At 53.8% G+C, this 16,866-nt stretch overlaps 2 protein-coding genes across 5 annotated transcripts in view; both read left to right on the top strand.

The window, feature by feature from the left end:
- Positions 1 to 529: 529 nt before the first annotated feature.
- NOL12 (nucleolar protein 12) lies at positions 530 to 7,879 on the top strand. Of its 4 annotated transcripts, none has more exons than XM_081059531.1 (6): positions 530 to 679; positions 2,062 to 2,167; positions 2,429 to 2,477; positions 3,003 to 3,145; positions 4,036 to 4,133; positions 4,569 to 7,879. In XM_081059531.1, exons 1-6 carry the CDS (start codon positions 597 to 599, stop codon positions 4,732 to 4,734), a joined length of 645 nt encoding a protein of 214 aa, XP_080915657.1. In that variant the 5' UTR covers positions 530 to 596; the 3' UTR covers positions 4,735 to 7,879. The 4 variants fall into 4 exon arrangements, with proteins under 4 accessions (XP_080915657.1, XP_080915658.1, XP_080915660.1 ...); XM_081059532.1 differs by having other exon boundaries at positions 554 to 679; positions 4,039 to 4,133; positions 4,569 to 4,882; XM_081059534.1 differs by lacking the exon at positions 530 to 679 and adding an exon at positions 790 to 893 and having other exon boundaries at positions 4,569 to 4,882.
- A 1,706-nt stretch (positions 7,880 to 9,585) lies between these two features.
- Positions 9,586 to 16,866, top strand: part of TRIOBP (TRIO and F-actin binding protein) — a 51,650-nt gene continuing 44,369 nt past the window's right edge. Inside the window, exons 1-3 of the mRNA XM_081061543.1 lie at positions 9,586 to 9,709; positions 10,664 to 10,824; positions 15,605 to 15,744. Of these exons, the coding sequence (XP_080917669.1) occupies positions 10,711 to 10,824; positions 15,605 to 15,744 (254 nt within the window). The 5' untranslated portion in view covers positions 9,586 to 9,709; positions 10,664 to 10,710. The remainder of the gene's footprint in view (positions 9,710 to 10,663; positions 10,825 to 15,604; positions 15,745 to 16,866) is intronic.

Here is a 16,866-nt window from a genome sequence, read left to right as displayed (position 1 = left end):
TGTAGTGGGGGCCAAGTGATCTGGGTTTCAGCAAGACCTCCAGGGGATTCTGGTGCACACCAAAGTTTGAAAACCACTGCCTTACAATAACCCTAGAAATCCCCATTTTACAAAGAGGGTAATTCAGTCATAGCAATGGCAAATGGTCCAGTATCACACAGCTGTATTTGGGATACTAAGATTCTAATCCAGGTGGTTTGTTTCCAGAAACGTGCTCTTGCAGACCACCACCAAGCTGACATTAGACTCAAAAGAAGGATCAGCTATTTTTGGCCATTCACTAATAACTCCCGCATTGAGCACCTACTGTGTGCCAGCCATTGTGCTAGGCGCTAGCACACCTAGCTAGCTCTCACCGTTGCTACGTAGTCGTAGCTAGTCGAAAAGGAGTGGGGCTGAGAGTCGCTGGGCAGGTATCTGCCAGTGACATCCAGAAGGGAGTGGTGGGGAGACGGGCTGGAGCGGTCCCTTTAAAAGATGGAGCCTGATGAGCGGAACTGCAGAGCACTGTTGCGAGGCGCGCCCGGAAGGCCGAAAACGCTACACCCGGAAGTGTTATAGGCGAGCAGGAGACGCGCCGCTTAGGCCTCATCGTTATGGGCCGCAATAAGAAGAAGAAGCGAGATGGCGACAACCGGCGGCCGCGGCTCGTCCTCAGCTTTGACGAGGAGAAGCGGCGGTGAGTGCTAAGGCTGCACCAGATCCCCTTCGGCCCGCAAGGCCGAGGCGAGGTCCCTTCCGGCCCCGCCCCCTCGGCGTGGCCTAACCTCCCCTTGGCTATTCCCCCCCGCGGAATGGAAGCTGCCGCTGTCGGCCCCTAGCCTGTGAGATGGAATCGCCCGCCCCGCCCTTCCGTGGCTGTTCTGGGTGCCCCAGCCCGCCCAGCTGCTGCGGTGCGTGTGCTCCGCCAGATTGGCGGGGGAGCTTGGGTCTCTGAGCAGTGGTGTCGACCTCCTTAGCCCAGCCCAGCCCAGCCCAGCCGCCCCGCACGCGGTACTCTCATCTGTTTATGATGAGTGAATGAAATGAGTGTCTTAAGTTCATTCATGTAGTCACCAGACGTTTGTTTACTCCCTCGTCGTGCGTGCCAGACGTAGGGATCCCTGAGCTGAGCGCCTAAGCCTCGGCGTCCGGCCGGTCGCGTGCTCCCTACTCAGGGCCACCCCCGCATCTGGTGGTGGGGCACAGAAAACCTGGTGTTGGGCCCCAGAACCGACGGGAGCGGTGCAGTCAGCACTGCAGGGCTGAGAAAGGGCGGAAATGCCGGGGCATCCGCAGGCCCTCCGATACACCCCGGGGGCAGGTGTCCCGCGGAACATGTGGCAGTCTGGGTGCGGGTGACCTTGAAAGCCCCGCCAGAAGTGGTTTACTTCGCTGGGGAATGGAATGTGGTGGTATAGACGGGGCGCCCACCTGTTCTAGGTTCGGAGGCCCACAACCTGTGCCTATCACCCGGCCCGGTTGTTTGAAGCTGAGAGCCCTGGAGGGTAGTAGGTGGAGAGAAGCGTATTTCCCCCTTTTTCGTAATCTCCCAGTCTCAGTGATCTTGGACAAGCAACCTTTCTCCTTTCCCTTCCCTTTCCTTCCTTTCCTTTCCTTTTTCCCGCCTTTCCTTTCTTTCCTCTCTGTGCCCTCAGTGACCCCATCAGTAAAACAGGGTTGATGCCTACCGTGTTTCCCCAAAAATAAGACCTAACCGGACGATCAGCTCTAGTGAGTCTTTTGGAGCAAAAATTAATATAAGACCTAGTATTATATTTATATTATATTTATTATATTATACTTATTATATTATATTATACCATACCGGGTCTTATAGTAAAATAAGACCGGGTCTTAGATTAATTTTTGCTCCAAGAGACACATTAGAGGTGCTCATCCGGCTAGGTCTTATTTTCGGGGAAACACGGTATTACCCAGGTTGTGAGGATTACAAATTTTGTAAATTTTTGGAATGGGGCCTGGCATGTATAGTGAGTGCAGAGTTAGCTGTTTTTCTCTCTTTGGAGCAAGGCTTTCTTTCCTAGTATCTCCTGATTCTCCCTTGCTTCTTTCCTGTAGGGAGTTCCTGACAGGCTTCCACAAGAGGAAGGTGGAGCGGAAGAAGGCAGCCATTGAGGAGATCAAACAGCGGCTCAAGCTGGAGCAGAAGAAGCTCCGAGAGGAGGTGCAGAGCGGGAGGGCAGGAGAGTCTGACTCCCAGGGGACTTGCGTGGCCTGAATAGGGGCATCTGCAGGGATGAGGAGAGGTGTGAGCAGGCCTGGGGAACAGTTCATACGAGCAGAGACACCTTGGACCCAGGTCTAGGGAAGGTTTAGGGTGAAATCTTCTGGTCTTTCACTCACTCACCCTGGAGGTGAGCAATGCCCCACCTGAGGTGGGGCTGAGAGGCCATATTCATTGTGTTCTCTAACCTTTTGGTTTCAGCGCCACCAAGAATACTTGAAGATGCTGGCAGAGAGAGAGGAGGCACTGGGTAAGTCCCATCCTTGTCCTGACCTGGAGGATAGCCAGTGGGCTTGGGTTTCTTTATCCCCTAGTGGGTGGGAGGGGAGGGGTGTGAGTGCTGCACAGAAGCTGACGTCCTTAGCTCTAGGGGTCTGGGTGGTGATCTGGGGGTCAGGGTCGTCCTCAGGTACCTGTAAATGTGAGTGGATCAGAGACCAGGAGGAGACCCAAACCTCTTGGTAAACCAATCCTGAGAAGACAGCCCGGTTTGGAGGCCTGGAGGGACTGGGGCTAGCGGGAAAGGGGCGGAGCAGCTCCTGGCGTCTCACTGGGCTTGCCCTAGGTAGGGACCAGGTGGTCTGAGGTCTCCTTGGAAGGTGCAAGGAAGAGTTGGATCATTTACAACTTCTGCTCGCAAGCAGGCTCTGCAGCCGGTGACTGCCTGGATACTCTCCCATAGAGGGGGGCCATTACACTCCAGGATTGGGAGGAGCTGGAGCCTGGTTACTTGGGATTAGGGGCTGAGGCCTGGTTCTGTGTCCATCCTTCACAGAGGAGGCAGACGAACTGGACCGGCTGGTGACAGCAAAGACAGAGTCAGTGCAATATGACCACCCCAACCACACTGTCACCGTGACTACCATCAGTGACCTGGACCTCTCGGGGGCCCGGCTGCTCGGACTGCCTCCGCCTGAGGTGGGTGTCACTCCCAGCCTGGGGAAGAAGGGACACAGGCAGACTGGCTTATCGGGTTGTTAAGTGCTGGTCCGTGTCATGGACATTCCAGTGCAAGGGGCTTCAGAGCCCAGTTCCATCGCTGAGCGGCTGTGGGAGGTTGGGCAAGTCTCTTTGCTTTGCCTCTTCCCTTGATCAGTAAACAGTGTTCACTGATGGTAGCACCTGCCTTGTCAGATGACTGTGAGATTAAAAGAACCCACAGGAAACACTTACAATAGCTGTTTATTGTAATCACTCCCATTGCATAAGCAGCAATAACACAAGGCACGTCTGTGTGCACTGACAGTGAGTTTTCAACCTATTAGGTTGGTGCAAAAGTAATTGTGGTTTTTTGCAATTATTTTTAACCTTTTAAACATCAATTACTTTTGGACCAACCTACTATTAGCAGGTTTTGACCAGCATTTAAAAAAAACAAAAAACAAAAGAAAAGAAATAGAGCAGACTGTCACTGAAAATATTGGAAAGCATCCCCGTAAGTTGTTTCAGTTAAAGTTGTGTCTGTCTGGGTTGTCTAGGAATTTCTATACATGTATATAAAGTGTTACAAGGTAAACCATATTTCTATCATGGGTAGTTACAGTGTCCTTCAGTCCTGGAGCAACTGCTCCTTGTATTTTGTACTCATTCTTCTGAAAGGTCTGATGCAAAGAAGCCTTGTCCCCATTTTAGAGTTCTTTCATCTGTGCGTGTTGAGTGTCCATTGGAAGCCGAGGCAGCGGAGGACTCTGAAACAGCTCTCCCCTGCGGAATCCCTGCTCCAGGGCACACACAGCCTTCTCTGAGCCCTGGCCCAGGCCTCTGGGTCCACTGCTCTCTGTGACAGTCCTTGTTCTGTGCTTCTTTAGCAGGGGGCCAGGCACGGGTCTGAGGAAGAGCTGTCATCCATGGAGAAGCCGACCAGAGCCTTACCCAGGAAGTCCAGAGACCCCCTGCTATCTCAGCGGTGAGCCCTGGCCTGTCCTCCCCTACGACTCTGCTCTGCAAGGCTGGCATTGGTGACCCAGCCTGCAGAGCCACTGCCCTCTGGCTTGTGGGGCATGGTGTGGGGCCCGGAGCAGCCTTCTGCTTTGCCTGTCATGTGGTCCTCAGCCCCTCCTCACAGTCCCCACCTCCACCCCCCAAAAACAGCCGACCCTCGGTGCCTTTTGTGCCTTGCGTAAGAGCCTTTCTGTCTCTGAGTTGAGGAGCTTGGCAGGCCCTCTGGGGTCAGAGCAGGCTGCCTCTGGAGTGGACTTGTTACTGCCAGTATTCACAGCCTGTCCCGACTTCCCCTTCATGAACTGGGCCATCAGTCACCCCCAAGCCAACCTTTCACTTATGCCCTGTTCCCCAGGGTAAACTGAGGCCCTAGCCTCACCAACCTCCCACCCTCCCACAGGATCTCCTCTCTCACAGCATCGCTGCATGCGCACAATCGAAAAAAGGTCAAGAGGAAACATCCCCGACGGGCGCAGGACTCCACCAAGAAGCCCCTGAGTGCCACTCGTACCAGCAAGACCCAGCGCCGCCGGCTGACTGGCAGAGCCGGGCACAGTGGAGAGTGAGCTCGAGAACCAGACCAGGCCCCAGCCTAGGCTGCAAGCCTGTCCTGTCTCTGCTTGGCTGTCCCCATAACCCAGCCTGCACCGAGGTGGGAGACCAGGTTGGGAGACCAGCACCTCTCCGGCCTGGGGCTTGGACCCCAGAAAGAGCAGGCAGCTGAGATCTGGCCTTTCTCAGGAAGAACCTTCAGGACCAAATTTGGAGCATCTTCCCAAATGTATACCCCACTAGGCCTTCATCAGATTTGTGAAACTAAGTGCAAAGTGGTTGGTTTGTCTTTGGCCCTGATGCCACGTGCCAAGGGCAGGCTTCTGGGGTAGTAGGGGAGTGGGTCCGTCCTCACCCTCCAGCAGTTTTCACTGTGGGTATGAAAAGGCAGCATCGGGTCTGGGCCGCCTAACCAGGGGTGCAGACCGGTGTAACTACTGGTTGAATCCAGAGTCCACTGGTGTTTTGAAAAGCGGGCAGCTGGGGCAGGTGGGTGAGCAGTGCCAAGCTCTGCCCTTTACTGACTTGGGGCCTGTCTCTTCTTCTGGGCCTCCTTCATCTCCTCAGCGGAAATTGAAATGGTGGAAATGGTGAGTCCTGGAGCATCCTCACCCTCAAAATGGGGCAGTTTCCCAGGCTTCCAGCAGCTCCCAGAAGCAAGGAGTGATTAATCCTTTTTAAAGAAGATGCAGCTTGTCTAAAAGTGGGGCCTTTTCCGAGCAGACCCCTCAGGAGGCCTGCTGGTGATCTGCAAGGCTGCCATTTCTTCATACTCCTTCCAGATCTTCAGGCGTGGCTTCAGGGCTGTTGAAAACCAGCCTTGTCCCTTCCTTGTCCCAGCTGATGAGTGACCCATCTCACACACCCTGCCGTTCCCTTACCAAGCAGGGCCGTTGGCAGAATCCGGGTCCGCCTGTGGCAAGTAGATGTGGTACCGCAAGGATAACCAGAGCACTGTTCTGGGGCATCGGCAGAACACCCACCCCTTGCCACTTACTGGTTCTTGTGATTCTGGGCCAGAGCACAGGGATTGCCTGTTGCACCCTGGTTAGGGGAGCTGTGTTGGGCCCTAACACTAGGACGGAAAGGGATGTAAGATGTGCTTTCATCCTGGGCAAAGCTCATGCACTAGTGAGAGGCATGGTCTAGGCGACAGGAGAATGCTGTGACGGGAGCACAGCTTTAGGGTCTCGGAATGTGGGAGACTCCTGGAGGAGGGAGCTGAAGTGTGCGGGGCAGGCCTTTCCCTCACTGACCCCATGGAGGACCTGCCCGGAGCAGTCCCGCCCCATCCTTGGGCAGGCTCAGGAGGAGTGGCTCTGTTAGGCTGTGCCTGGGGGTGGGCACGTGATCTCCCACGTCACCATCAAACCCACCATCTGGTGGTAGCTGACAATGGCTGGTGCGGGTCTGAAGGCCACACCTGGACACGGGAATGCGAAGCTCAGGGCTTCTGGCCAGGAGGCCCCGTGACTTGGCTTCTCAGCTCCTCCCACCTTTTTTCCCTGCTGCTTCCTGGTTGTCCTCCCCTGTGCTTGGAATGAGGTGACTCACCCCACTGGGCTGCCTCCACGCAGGGCAGAGGGTGGGTTACCAGGCTCTCCAGGGGTTCTGGCAGTCAACCCAGGAGAGCTGCGTGGAAGCAGGAACAGAGCTGGGCCCGGGAGATCAGTGCGCAGGGCTTGGGTTTGAATCCTGGCTCTGCCACTTGCTCATTCTGTGAGCTCCTCACTGTACTGACTTCTCTGTGTGTTCCCCATATGTAAGATGACATATGACATCTATCTTCTGGGACTGCCCACAGCAGAAATGAGACGTGTATGAACCACTTCCTGTGGCACCTGCCATTCCCCCGTGTGCCTTTAGTGTACCCGGCTGCGGCTGACCATTGAGTCATCTGACCTGGGTCTCCTCCCAGCCCCAGTCACATGGGGCCATTTATAGCTGACATCTACAGTTTGTAACGTTTACTGGTATGAAATTCTCATCTGCTGTTTTTATATGTGCCACCAGTTCTTGAAGCAAACCCAGGAAATTGAGTCACGGTGGTTTTGCCAGTCCTAGGATCAGGAGTGGTGAATCAGGACCCTCTGGAGAACTGGTTTTCTAGGAGCCCCCCCCTCCATGCTCCATACCTGGATTCTTGACTCCTGCTCCCCATCTTGTGGGCCCTCTGGGTTGAGGCCTCTAGGAGCTTTATCAAGGCTTGAGTGTCTAAAGGGGTCAGTAAAAGCAAGCCTGGCCACTTTGGGTCACTTTGCAGGGTACCCCGTGACCGAAGCCTGCCCTGGTGACCCTTTTAGCGCCTCATGCCTTCCTGCCCCCGCTCCACTGGGCCACCGCCCCTGTGTCTCTTATCTTGCCTGCCCGGGGCACTTGATTTTCCGACAAGCCCATGGACTGAGAGGGCTGGGATGACTTTTTCCACTTGACTGAGAGAAAATAGGCTCCGTGGGGTAGAGTGGGACTGCAGCTGTCAGTAATAGTTCTGCTTCCCCAGGTCTCTGAAGAGGGGTGTCTCAGCCACAGGGAAGGGCATGAACAGAGGGGGAGATGAGCAGGCAAAGACTTCAGAGAGTAGAAAGGGGGATGTGAGGCTAGGACTAAATGGTGGCAAGTGGTGACTCTTCCCTGGCGGGCGCCATGACACCTTTAGCCCTGAGCCAACCTACAGAGGGGTGCAACCAGGCAGCTCCAGCTGGGGAGAGCACTCGGGACGACCCACCAGCCAGCCCCTGACTCTTCCCCTTGCTCCCACATTCTTTCCATTCCAGTCTCACTGCTTCTGTCCCCTCAGCCTGAGACGCTCCTCCCCAGGACCTGCAGACTCACTGCCTCATCTTCTCCAGGTCTTTGTTCACCTGTCGCCATCTCAGTGTGGCCTTCTCTGAACACCTTATTTAAAACGTAACGCCCTACCTACACCAGCCACTTTCAACCTCCTCCCTGCTTAATTTTTCTTCTTAGCACCCATCACCAGCCAACATACTCTACAGATTATTTATCTAGTTTGCGGTCTGTTTGTCTCCACTAGAACGTAAGTGCTATGAAAGCAGGAAATTCGATTTTTTGTTCATTGATGTATCCTCAGCATGCACGACTGTTAAAGTAGGGGCTCCATAGTATTTAATGAATTAAATTGTTGGCAGGGCCACTCTGAGTTGGCTCCAGGTTTTATTGATTGGTGGGGTCTGCAGAGGGCTGGGCCATATCCTGACCTTCAAACTCAAACCCAGTGTCCACTCCAGGCTTCGAGAGGTCAAGTAACTTTCTCAAGATCATACAGCCAGGAAGTGCTAGAGCCAGATGTTGAACTTGAGTCTCACTACTTGTTTTGCTTACAGTAATTGGGACCAAGCAGAAAGCTCATTATTGTTATGCAGCTATATTTTTGCCTGTTCCGTCCTGGGCCAAGATGACCTATTCAGAGGTTGTCTCTCGCACTGGTCAGTGGGCTCCTCATCTCAGAAGGAGCCACATTTTATTCATATTACCATCTCCCCAGCGCCCAGCTGAGGCATGGCATATTCCGGGTACATGTGGATATCTTGAGTGAATTAGTGAAGATGCTTTGTGAATGCGGGTGGAGTTGGACACACCAGGGGTTTTAGTCTTGCCTCTGCCACTTACTAGCTGTGTGAAACTGGCAAGTTAGTTAATTTCTCTGATCCTCAGTTGCTTGAAATGAAGATCTTGGTACTTAATTCTCCAGGTCACTATGTCCTCATGAATGTAAAGCTTTTGGAATAGGAGCTGGCACATAGTGCAGAATATATGTTAGCTTAAAGTAGGGGCCAGACTTTTAAAACAGGGAGAGCCGTGAATTCTGTGAGTAAGCACCGTATCAGTGGAAGTGTTGAAAATGGACGTTGAAAACCGGGCATTTCATTTCATCCTCACAGGTAGTAGTATGGTACTACCCCCATTTTACTGATGAGAAAATTGAGGCACAGAGAGGTTAAATCTCTAGACCAAGGTCTAGGCGAAAGCCAGTTTAGGGGACTGTAGCGGGAATTAACCAACGGGAAAGAGATCAGAAGGAGCCAGAGTCGCCAGTGCAACCCTTGTCAAGGTCCCCTGAGGGACCCGGACCGACTGCTCAGGCTTAAACGTGCGTTAAGTCCCGCGTTCTGAGGCTTGTAGGCACCGCCCGCCTCCGCCCCGCCCCTTGTTCTCGGATTGTCCAATTCCATAGTCCTCATGTAAATGAAGCACCTAGACCGGCCTATGGGGAAGTGGCAGGGGCGTGGTCTTTGTTCACCCCCCTGGACGAATCAGGGCAACATTCTGATTCATTGTTAAAATAAAGAGGCTGTGACCTCGGCACCCCACCTCAGCACCCCCTGTGCGTGGAAACCCGAGCCGAGGTTGGTTCTGCTTAGCGGAAAGGGTGGTGGAGGGTGGAGGTGGGGGGGAGCATAGGGAGGGAAAGGTGGAGGGGTGAGGGATACGGGGAGGGACTGGTTGACTGGATGGAGAGAGGTCCAGGGGTCCATTCTCTGGGTGGGGCATCCGCCGTGTCCGCTGAAGGTTTTTCATTGTTATATCCACCCCTAAAGTGCGTTTCAGAGAAGGGTTCTGCCAGTTGGTTGGGAGTGGGGAGGAGCACGAGGGAGCAGTGAGGGGCAAGTGGAGTAGAGCCATCCTGAGTGGCGGTCTCCTTTCGAGGCGTTGTTTCTTTTTGTGGCCGGACTTGGAAAGAACCGCCCTGGCTGGGCGGGACAGATGCGTGCCCACTACCACTGGGAGCAGGGAAGGACGCGGGAAGATGACTGCCCAGAGAAGATCGGAGACCTCAGGGCCACCGAGGGGCCAGTGGATGCCCCCTCCACACACACTGTGCCCTTCCGCCTCTCCAGGTCTGAAGGTGGAGCAGCCAGGAACCTTCTCCCTGGATGCCCCAGGGGAGGACATGAAATTCCCCAGCTCTCCGGTGAGATTGGCAGCACAAGCCCGATCCTCTGGAACGCTGTGGAGGAAGCTCTCCAGGTGAGGAGGGGTATGGGCAGGGACCTGGGGGCACCATAAGAGGCATGCGTGTTTGGGAATATGGATTCCTCTCATCCCCATCCCCTCCTGGGGCTCTGTGTGGGTTAGGAGGGCATCTTCAAGTCACTCTTCTGTCAGGGCTTTCTTGTGCCCCCAGACAGGGCATTGGAGCCCTCAGTGGCACAGAAGGGACAGCCCTATGCTCAAGTCAGAACACCCGGGTTTCTCTTTGGCCGAGCGCTGCCACAAACTTGTGTGACTTTAGGTTGTCCGCTTTCGTCCATGACTTTGTCCTCAAACTCTGAAAATACTTGGCCAGCCTTGTGCCTCACTCCCAGTGTTTCAAGGGACTGTGTGAGTTGGCAGTGTGATTCCAGTGCCCCCCACTACCACCTCTGGGGTGGGGAGAGGGGGTGGGCACAGACCTGGCTTTGAATCCAGTTCAGCCACTGGGAACTTCAGCAAGTTATGGAACCTCTGTGAGCCTTCGTTGCCTCATCTGAAATTGGCACTCATTTTATCCACAGTGCAGGATAACTGTAAAGCAAGGGCATTCCAACTTTGGGGTACACTGGAATCCCCTGGGAGACTTTTATAAAATTTCACACCCCCAGGCCTCACCTCTGGATAGATTCTGACTGGGCAGATCTGGGGAGGGAACTGGGAATAGGCATGTTATGAGCAGCATGGCTGAGTCTAATGCAGGGTCCTCGGAACGCACTTGGAGCAATAATGCAGTAATGACTAGAAATCACATGTGAAATGCTTGGCAGAGTGCCTGGTGCTTAGTAGGTGCTTAATGAGTATTTGTTGATTGAATAAATGAACAAATGAATGAATGGATGGATAACATTATTTCCTCGGCCCTTGTAGGTCCAGGGGCAAACTGGGGCTGGGGTCCGGGTGGGCTGCCAGCTAGTCACCTGTTCCTTGCCTCACCCCCATTCTTCCCAGGCGCCACCATCGGATCACAGGAGCTGCCTTGGCCTGACTCAGCCAATATGGAGGGGGCAGCTGAGAATGCCCCCTGTGAACACTACGAGGTCAATGTGCTGGCCCAGAGCTGCTGTCAGAACTGCTTGCAGCCTGAGGAGGCCCACAGAGCAAGGCACCAGGTGGGCCGGCTTTCCCGAGTGGTCAGCGTAATTTGGGGTGGGGGAGTCCGTGATGGGCTGACACTCGCTTGCAATGGAACCCAGACACTGGCCTTCCTCCTGGGCAGAGCCTCAGTTTTCCCAGCTGTACAATGGGGTGGTGGGACCACGTTAATGTTTCCTAAATGCCAGTCATTCTCCTGCTTTTATGATTTCTTTGCCATCACCTCATGTAATCTATTATTTACTTTATTGTTCTTTAACTCACACCCTTTTTTCACTTATACTAAAACAGAACTTTACATCACTACCACAAATAGAAAACCAGGATCGTATCCTTTATAAAGAAGGTTAAAAAGAGAAAGAAAAGGACAAAACCCAGAAATATCATTAAATTCTAACTAGAGAATATTATTGGCTGAAGGCTCTGAGCCTGAGTCCTGCTGTCTGTCTCTCTGTTAAAAAGGGAAATTGGCAGGTGTTAAAAAAGCGTTAAAAATACCCCAGCACCCACCGAAGACTTTCCCCTTGAAGGTACTGAAGGAGTGAAAGGGAAAGGGAGGCATTTTCTCACTTTGAGCTCGATGTTCTGATACGTGTAAACCATGCACGTAAACCCAGAGTGCAGATGCACACGCCATGAGAAGCAGGGGACGTGTGAATCTCCATGGGCGCTTCCAGCCGTGCTGCATTATGGCTCTGTCATTCCCAGAGGGTCCTGAGGCCTAAGGCTCTTCTGGAGCCTGGCAGCCAGTGCCATGCAGGGGGTTAGGCGCCAAGAGGTGGCCATTGAACGGGAGTCACTGTTCAGCTTGGGAGCCAGGCAGGCCAGAGCTCCAGTGCTAGGTTTGCCATTTCCCTGCTGTGTGACCTTGGATCATTTACCCTCTCTAGCTTCCCTCTCTCTCTTTTTTAAACATTGGAGAGGACATTTCTATCTGAGAGTCACCGCTCCATTTATTTATTTATTTAAATTAATGAATGAATAATTAATTAAGTAATTGATTTTTTTAAGGAGGGCGCAGCTCACAGTGGCCCAGGCAGGGATTGAACCAGCAACCTTGGTACTATTAGCACCACGCTCTAACCAACTGAGCTAAACTGGCCACCCCTCTGGCTTCCTTCTTTTGAAGAGTAAAGTGGGGCAACAAGGCCTTCTCACTCAGGGCATCTGGCACTGCTTAGCCCAAGTCACATGTAACTAATTCAATACACGTTAGGTTTCTCTTTCCCTTCTTCCTGACCAGAAAAGCAAACTTGGGAGATTCCTTTCTACTTGTCTTGACACCTGCAGTAACAGCTCCCCTACCCTCACCCCCAAGTTCAGGGAACAGATGCCTGAAAGCCCTATGAGTCCATGTCCCATATAAATGACCTCTCCCAATGGATGGGGAGATGACAAGTGAGGAACAGGAGGAGAAATTTGGATTCATACAGGTATGAGTTCTAGTCTCAGTCCTACCACTTCGCAGCCGAGACCTTGGGCCAGCTCACGTGTTCACACATATTAAATAGGTGCTAAAAATGTGCAGGCATTATGCTATGTGTTGGGGAAACAGTCCCTGGTCCATGGGGCTTGTACTCTAGCAAGATAAATGAAGACTAAGAAATTAATCATGCACATAATTATGGTTGTGATAAATGTTGTAAGGAACAGCAAGTGGCATGAGGGTAAATAATAGGTTTCTCCAAAGAAATGACATTTTAGCTGTTTGGTGAAGCTTGGTAATTGGCCAGTGAAGTAGGGAAAGAACAGAGGAAAGGGATGGTAGGTGCAAAGTCCCTGAGGCAGAGAGGAGGAGGCATATAGGAGGATGGAGAGAGGCCAGAAAGAGGGAGGGGCAGAGGAACTCCAGGACAAGATGGAGAACGGGGTGGGGGCTGGTCTCTCCAGGCCTTGGTTGGGGCCTTGTGGACATGCTGACTTGGGACTTTTTTCCTGAGAGGCATGGGAGTCACTGAAGATTTTTAAACAGGGGAGTGATGTGATCAGATTTGCATTTTCCAAAGTCACTCTGATTGCAGGGCAGAGAATGGAGTGCAGGGAGTGAGAGTGAATCAGGGTGACCAGTGAGGAAAAGGTACAATTACTCATGCCAGAGATGGCGGAGACTTTTAGATGGAGAGACATGGACCCGTTTCAGAACTAATTGAACTGGGAGAATCTAAAGGATTTAATACCTGAGGAGCAAGGAGGAGGTGGAACATGGCTGACGTCTAAGTTATTTCCTGAGGCAGGTACTTGAGATAGGAGATCCCTCTCGAGTTGTGTGGAGTGGTGAGTGAGGTGCCTGTGGGCCACGCTGGAGATGAGGGAATAACTGCAGATAGAGGCTGTCAGGTCCTCAGGATCTGGTGCTGATGACCGTCTTGCTCATCGTTGAGCAGTTTCAAGCATGTGGAGTCACAAAATCTGTGTGTTACAGAAGCCTCCCCCAGCCTGAATGGGCCTGTTCCGTTCCCAGCTGGATTCCTAGTTACACCTGGGCACAACCTCTTTCCTGAGGGCCGAAAGGTATCTCTTGGGGGTGGACATCTTTACCTACCCTGGAATATGCAGGAATGGCCTAGGTCCCAGGCCAGACCCCTCCCCAAAGCTTGCTCCAGCTTCCCCGGGATCTTGTCTCTGCTCTACTCTCAGCTGAGTCTCCCACAGACTGGGGGTGGGGAAGGGATTATCCCTGGAAATCACTTGGCCTTGACTAGGCACTGGCCAAGTTCTGGATGGAGGGCCTAGGTGAGAGGACCCTACTGTATGTCAGGCATCATACATCCCTTTTTAATGTATTTATTCTTAAGTGTATTTAGTATTCTATCGATTTAACACTAACCAAATTCTATTTGATTTTTTTTACATTATCTATTATACAGGGGGTGCCAAAAAAATGTATACACATGACTTGTATTCAACTTTTGTTATTGGTATATATTGAGTATTACAATTTTAATACAGGTTTTTCCTTTCTTAAAATATGCCTACATTTTCTTGGCTCCCTCAGTATTTAAGATGTACAGAGCAGGCACTGTTCTAAGCCCTTTACAAATTTTACCTCATTTAATTCTCGCAGCACCTCTAGGAGGTGGGTCCTCTTATCATTCCAGTTTTGTAGAGGAGAAACCCAGGCTCAGAGAGGGGAAGCCACTGTTCTGAGATCACCCAGCTGGGAAGTGGAGGTGCCAGGATTGGGCCTGATGTCCGTCTGAGGCCAGAGCCTATGCTGACCCGCCAGACAGAAATCAGAGCCAGGGACTAGCTGCTGGGCCCGCTCCTGCTGGTGGTGGGCAGCGATGGGGGCTGGAGGTAACAGCAGGGAGGAGGTGCCATGACAGGTGACAGGCTGGGGGTCCTGCTGGGCCCAGCTGGCCTGGGACCCCTTGGTAATGCCCCGTGAACTGCTCCTTCCTCATTCATGCAGTGAGGTCCCCAGGGCGGCTAAGGCGCCAGGCCGGGCTGTGGATCTGACACCTCCTGCTGCCGAGCTCTGATCAGAATCTGGTTCCAGGGCAGGGGGCGAAACTGAACCCAGACGGGCTTCTCTGGCTTGGATGGTGTGGCAAACACCCCCGCCCCACTCCTTGGCCCTGCCCAGGTCCTGCTAGTGGCCGCCTTCCTGGAACCCAGAGAGTCTGTGCCCACCCTGGGGCTGTGGCCAGGCTGTGGCCTCGGCCCTGAGCGCTGGGCTCTAGGGTCCCCAGGGAGCCCATTCCCAGGCCCCCGCCCAGCCAGCTCTCAGGTGAGCTGTGGAGATCAGGTTCCTGTGGTTTCATGTCCTGCATTGTTCTTGGCTGGGCCCCGGCTTATGAAACAGTAATGAGGGGCCCCTGCTCCCGCAGCCGGCCCCTCTAAGGTTTCTGCTGCCTCGGCTGCCGCTGCCACGGCCCAGAGTCGGGGCCTGGGAGGGCGGCAGCATGGGGGCCTGAGCCGTAGCCCCCCGGGGACGAGGGTGCTGACAGCCGCCAGCCGCCACCGCCGGAGCCCGCCGCCCAGGTAACCCGAGAGGGTGCAGGGTGCTGTGGCCGCTGTCTCCCACCAGTAAGGGAGGGCCTTGCCAGCCCGGGGGGTGGGGAGGATTGGGGGGGCCTTGCTGGAGGTGAGCAGCCGTTCCCCCTGGGTGAGCCCAGCACCAGCCTTCACAGGTGTGGCCTTGCTAAGGGCGGAGGAAAAGAGAAGCGGGCAGTCAGCTCAGGGCCCCTGCCCCTACCCCTAGGGCCTTGACCCTCCAGCCTTGGAGCCCCCTGCCTCTCTAATGGGGCACATCTCTCCGCTCCTCCAAGGCCTTCTTTTCCCATCTTCTCCTCCCTCAGACTACATCTTCCTCCCTCATTCTCCAAGCCGTCTTCATCCTTTCTCCTCACCCTCCTTCCTCATCCCGTCTTCTAGCTACAGAAGACCCTTCTGGGTCCTTTTGTGTACTTAATATCCTCAAGCACACACACCTACATATGTGCCAACACACACAGATAAACACACTTACATGCATTTATGCAAACATATGCACTAGTGTACGCCTGGCCTGGAATACACATGCATGCACGCGTGCACACTTGCACTCAGGCCTATATATGCACACATACCTGTACACACATGTGCATGCACACGCCCTGTACCTCTGCCAGCCCCCAGCTTGGGTCCCCAGGGGCGCTTCCAGCCTGATGGGCAGCTCTCCTTGAGAAGTCTGAGATCCCAGGAGGAGATGCCTGGAGACTCTTCCACACCGCCGGGTGGGGGGAGGGGCCGTGCAGGGGGAGGGGAGCCCCCACGTGGGCCATGAGGTGCCTCCTCTTTCCAACTCTGTCCCAGGAGCCCGGGAGCCCTCCAGGTGCTGAGGTGCCCTACTGCGACCTGCCCCGCCGCCCGCCTGCCGCTGAGGACCCACTCAGTGCCTCGACCTCCGGCTGCCAGTCTGTGGTGCGCCTGGGCCTTGGACCAGGGCCTGAGAGGTGGGTAGAGCCCCAGGGCCCGGGGAGGGGCTCCCCGGGGTAGCCCTCCTCCATCCCACCCCCCCCCCCGTCACAATGGCACCATCTCTCTGTGATGGCTGTTAGTGTGGGTCACATGGTCAGTCCACACGGCCAGGCACACGCAGGCTGTGGGCATGTTCCTTGGTCCCTAGCTCAGCTTCACTCCAGGGTGTGGAGCAGCCATGCACCCACCCTGCCGTGGGCATGGCCCACAGCCCGCTCACACTTCCAGGTTCCCTCTGCACAGCTTTAAAAAATTAAACAGGCTTATCACCCCCCACCTACCTGACTGTGCACTGCTCCAGGCTCTGGGGTTCCCTCCATTCCAGTCCTGAGCTGAACTGAAGTTCTCCTTGGGGCCAAGGTGCTTTGGGAGGGCACGGCTGAGGGTCTCGAAACCTGGCAGCCAGCTCCAGCTCCATCCCTGTTCGTCTGTAGGACCATGCACACGTTATATCCTCTTTTGGGGTCTCAGTTTCCCCCATTTAAAAAATAAGAAGAATTGAATCAAATCAGCATTGCTTTGGGAACATGTGTTCCTCCAGGTAGACATTATTTTTTTTAAAAACCAAAAGCTCTGCCATCAAATATGTTTCAGGAAGTCTGAGATAAACTAAGTCGGTTATCTTTCTTGCAGGACTTGTCAAAGCCTTTAGTTTGCAGGCACACACTGTGCTTTTGAATGGGGGAAGTAGAAGTGTGTAGAATGTCTCAAACCTATTTGACCACAGACCCCTTTTTCGGGGGTCATCACCTATTTTCATCTTGTAGGCCAGTCTGTGGGTGGCTCTTTGGGGATAATGCCAGCTCTGAGCCTACTTGGCCCTGTGGCCACCCCAACTGGCTTATCCTAAGCAGGGCTTTCTCTAAACTCCCTCCCTTGGCATACAGACCGGTGACCCTGTCAGTGCCCCTGGAGCTCTGCTACCTCTCAGAGGCCCCGATTAGCCCAGCACAATTCTGCCTTCTTAGTCTTACTGAGCTTGTTCCAGTGACAGAGGGTTGGGGCTGGGGCCACAGCCCTGGTTCACACGCAGCTCTGCCCTTTCCTAGCTCTGCCACCTGGGCTAGTCCCTTATCCTCTCTGAGCCTCAGTTTCTT

Source organism: Rhinolophus hipposideros (assembly GCF_964194185.1).
Source record: "Rhinolophus hipposideros genome assembly, chromosome: 9".
In the NCBI taxonomy this organism is placed as follows: domain Eukaryota; kingdom Metazoa; phylum Chordata; class Mammalia; order Chiroptera; family Rhinolophidae; genus Rhinolophus; species Rhinolophus hipposideros.
This window is presented reverse-complemented; position numbering and strand designations above follow the sequence as displayed.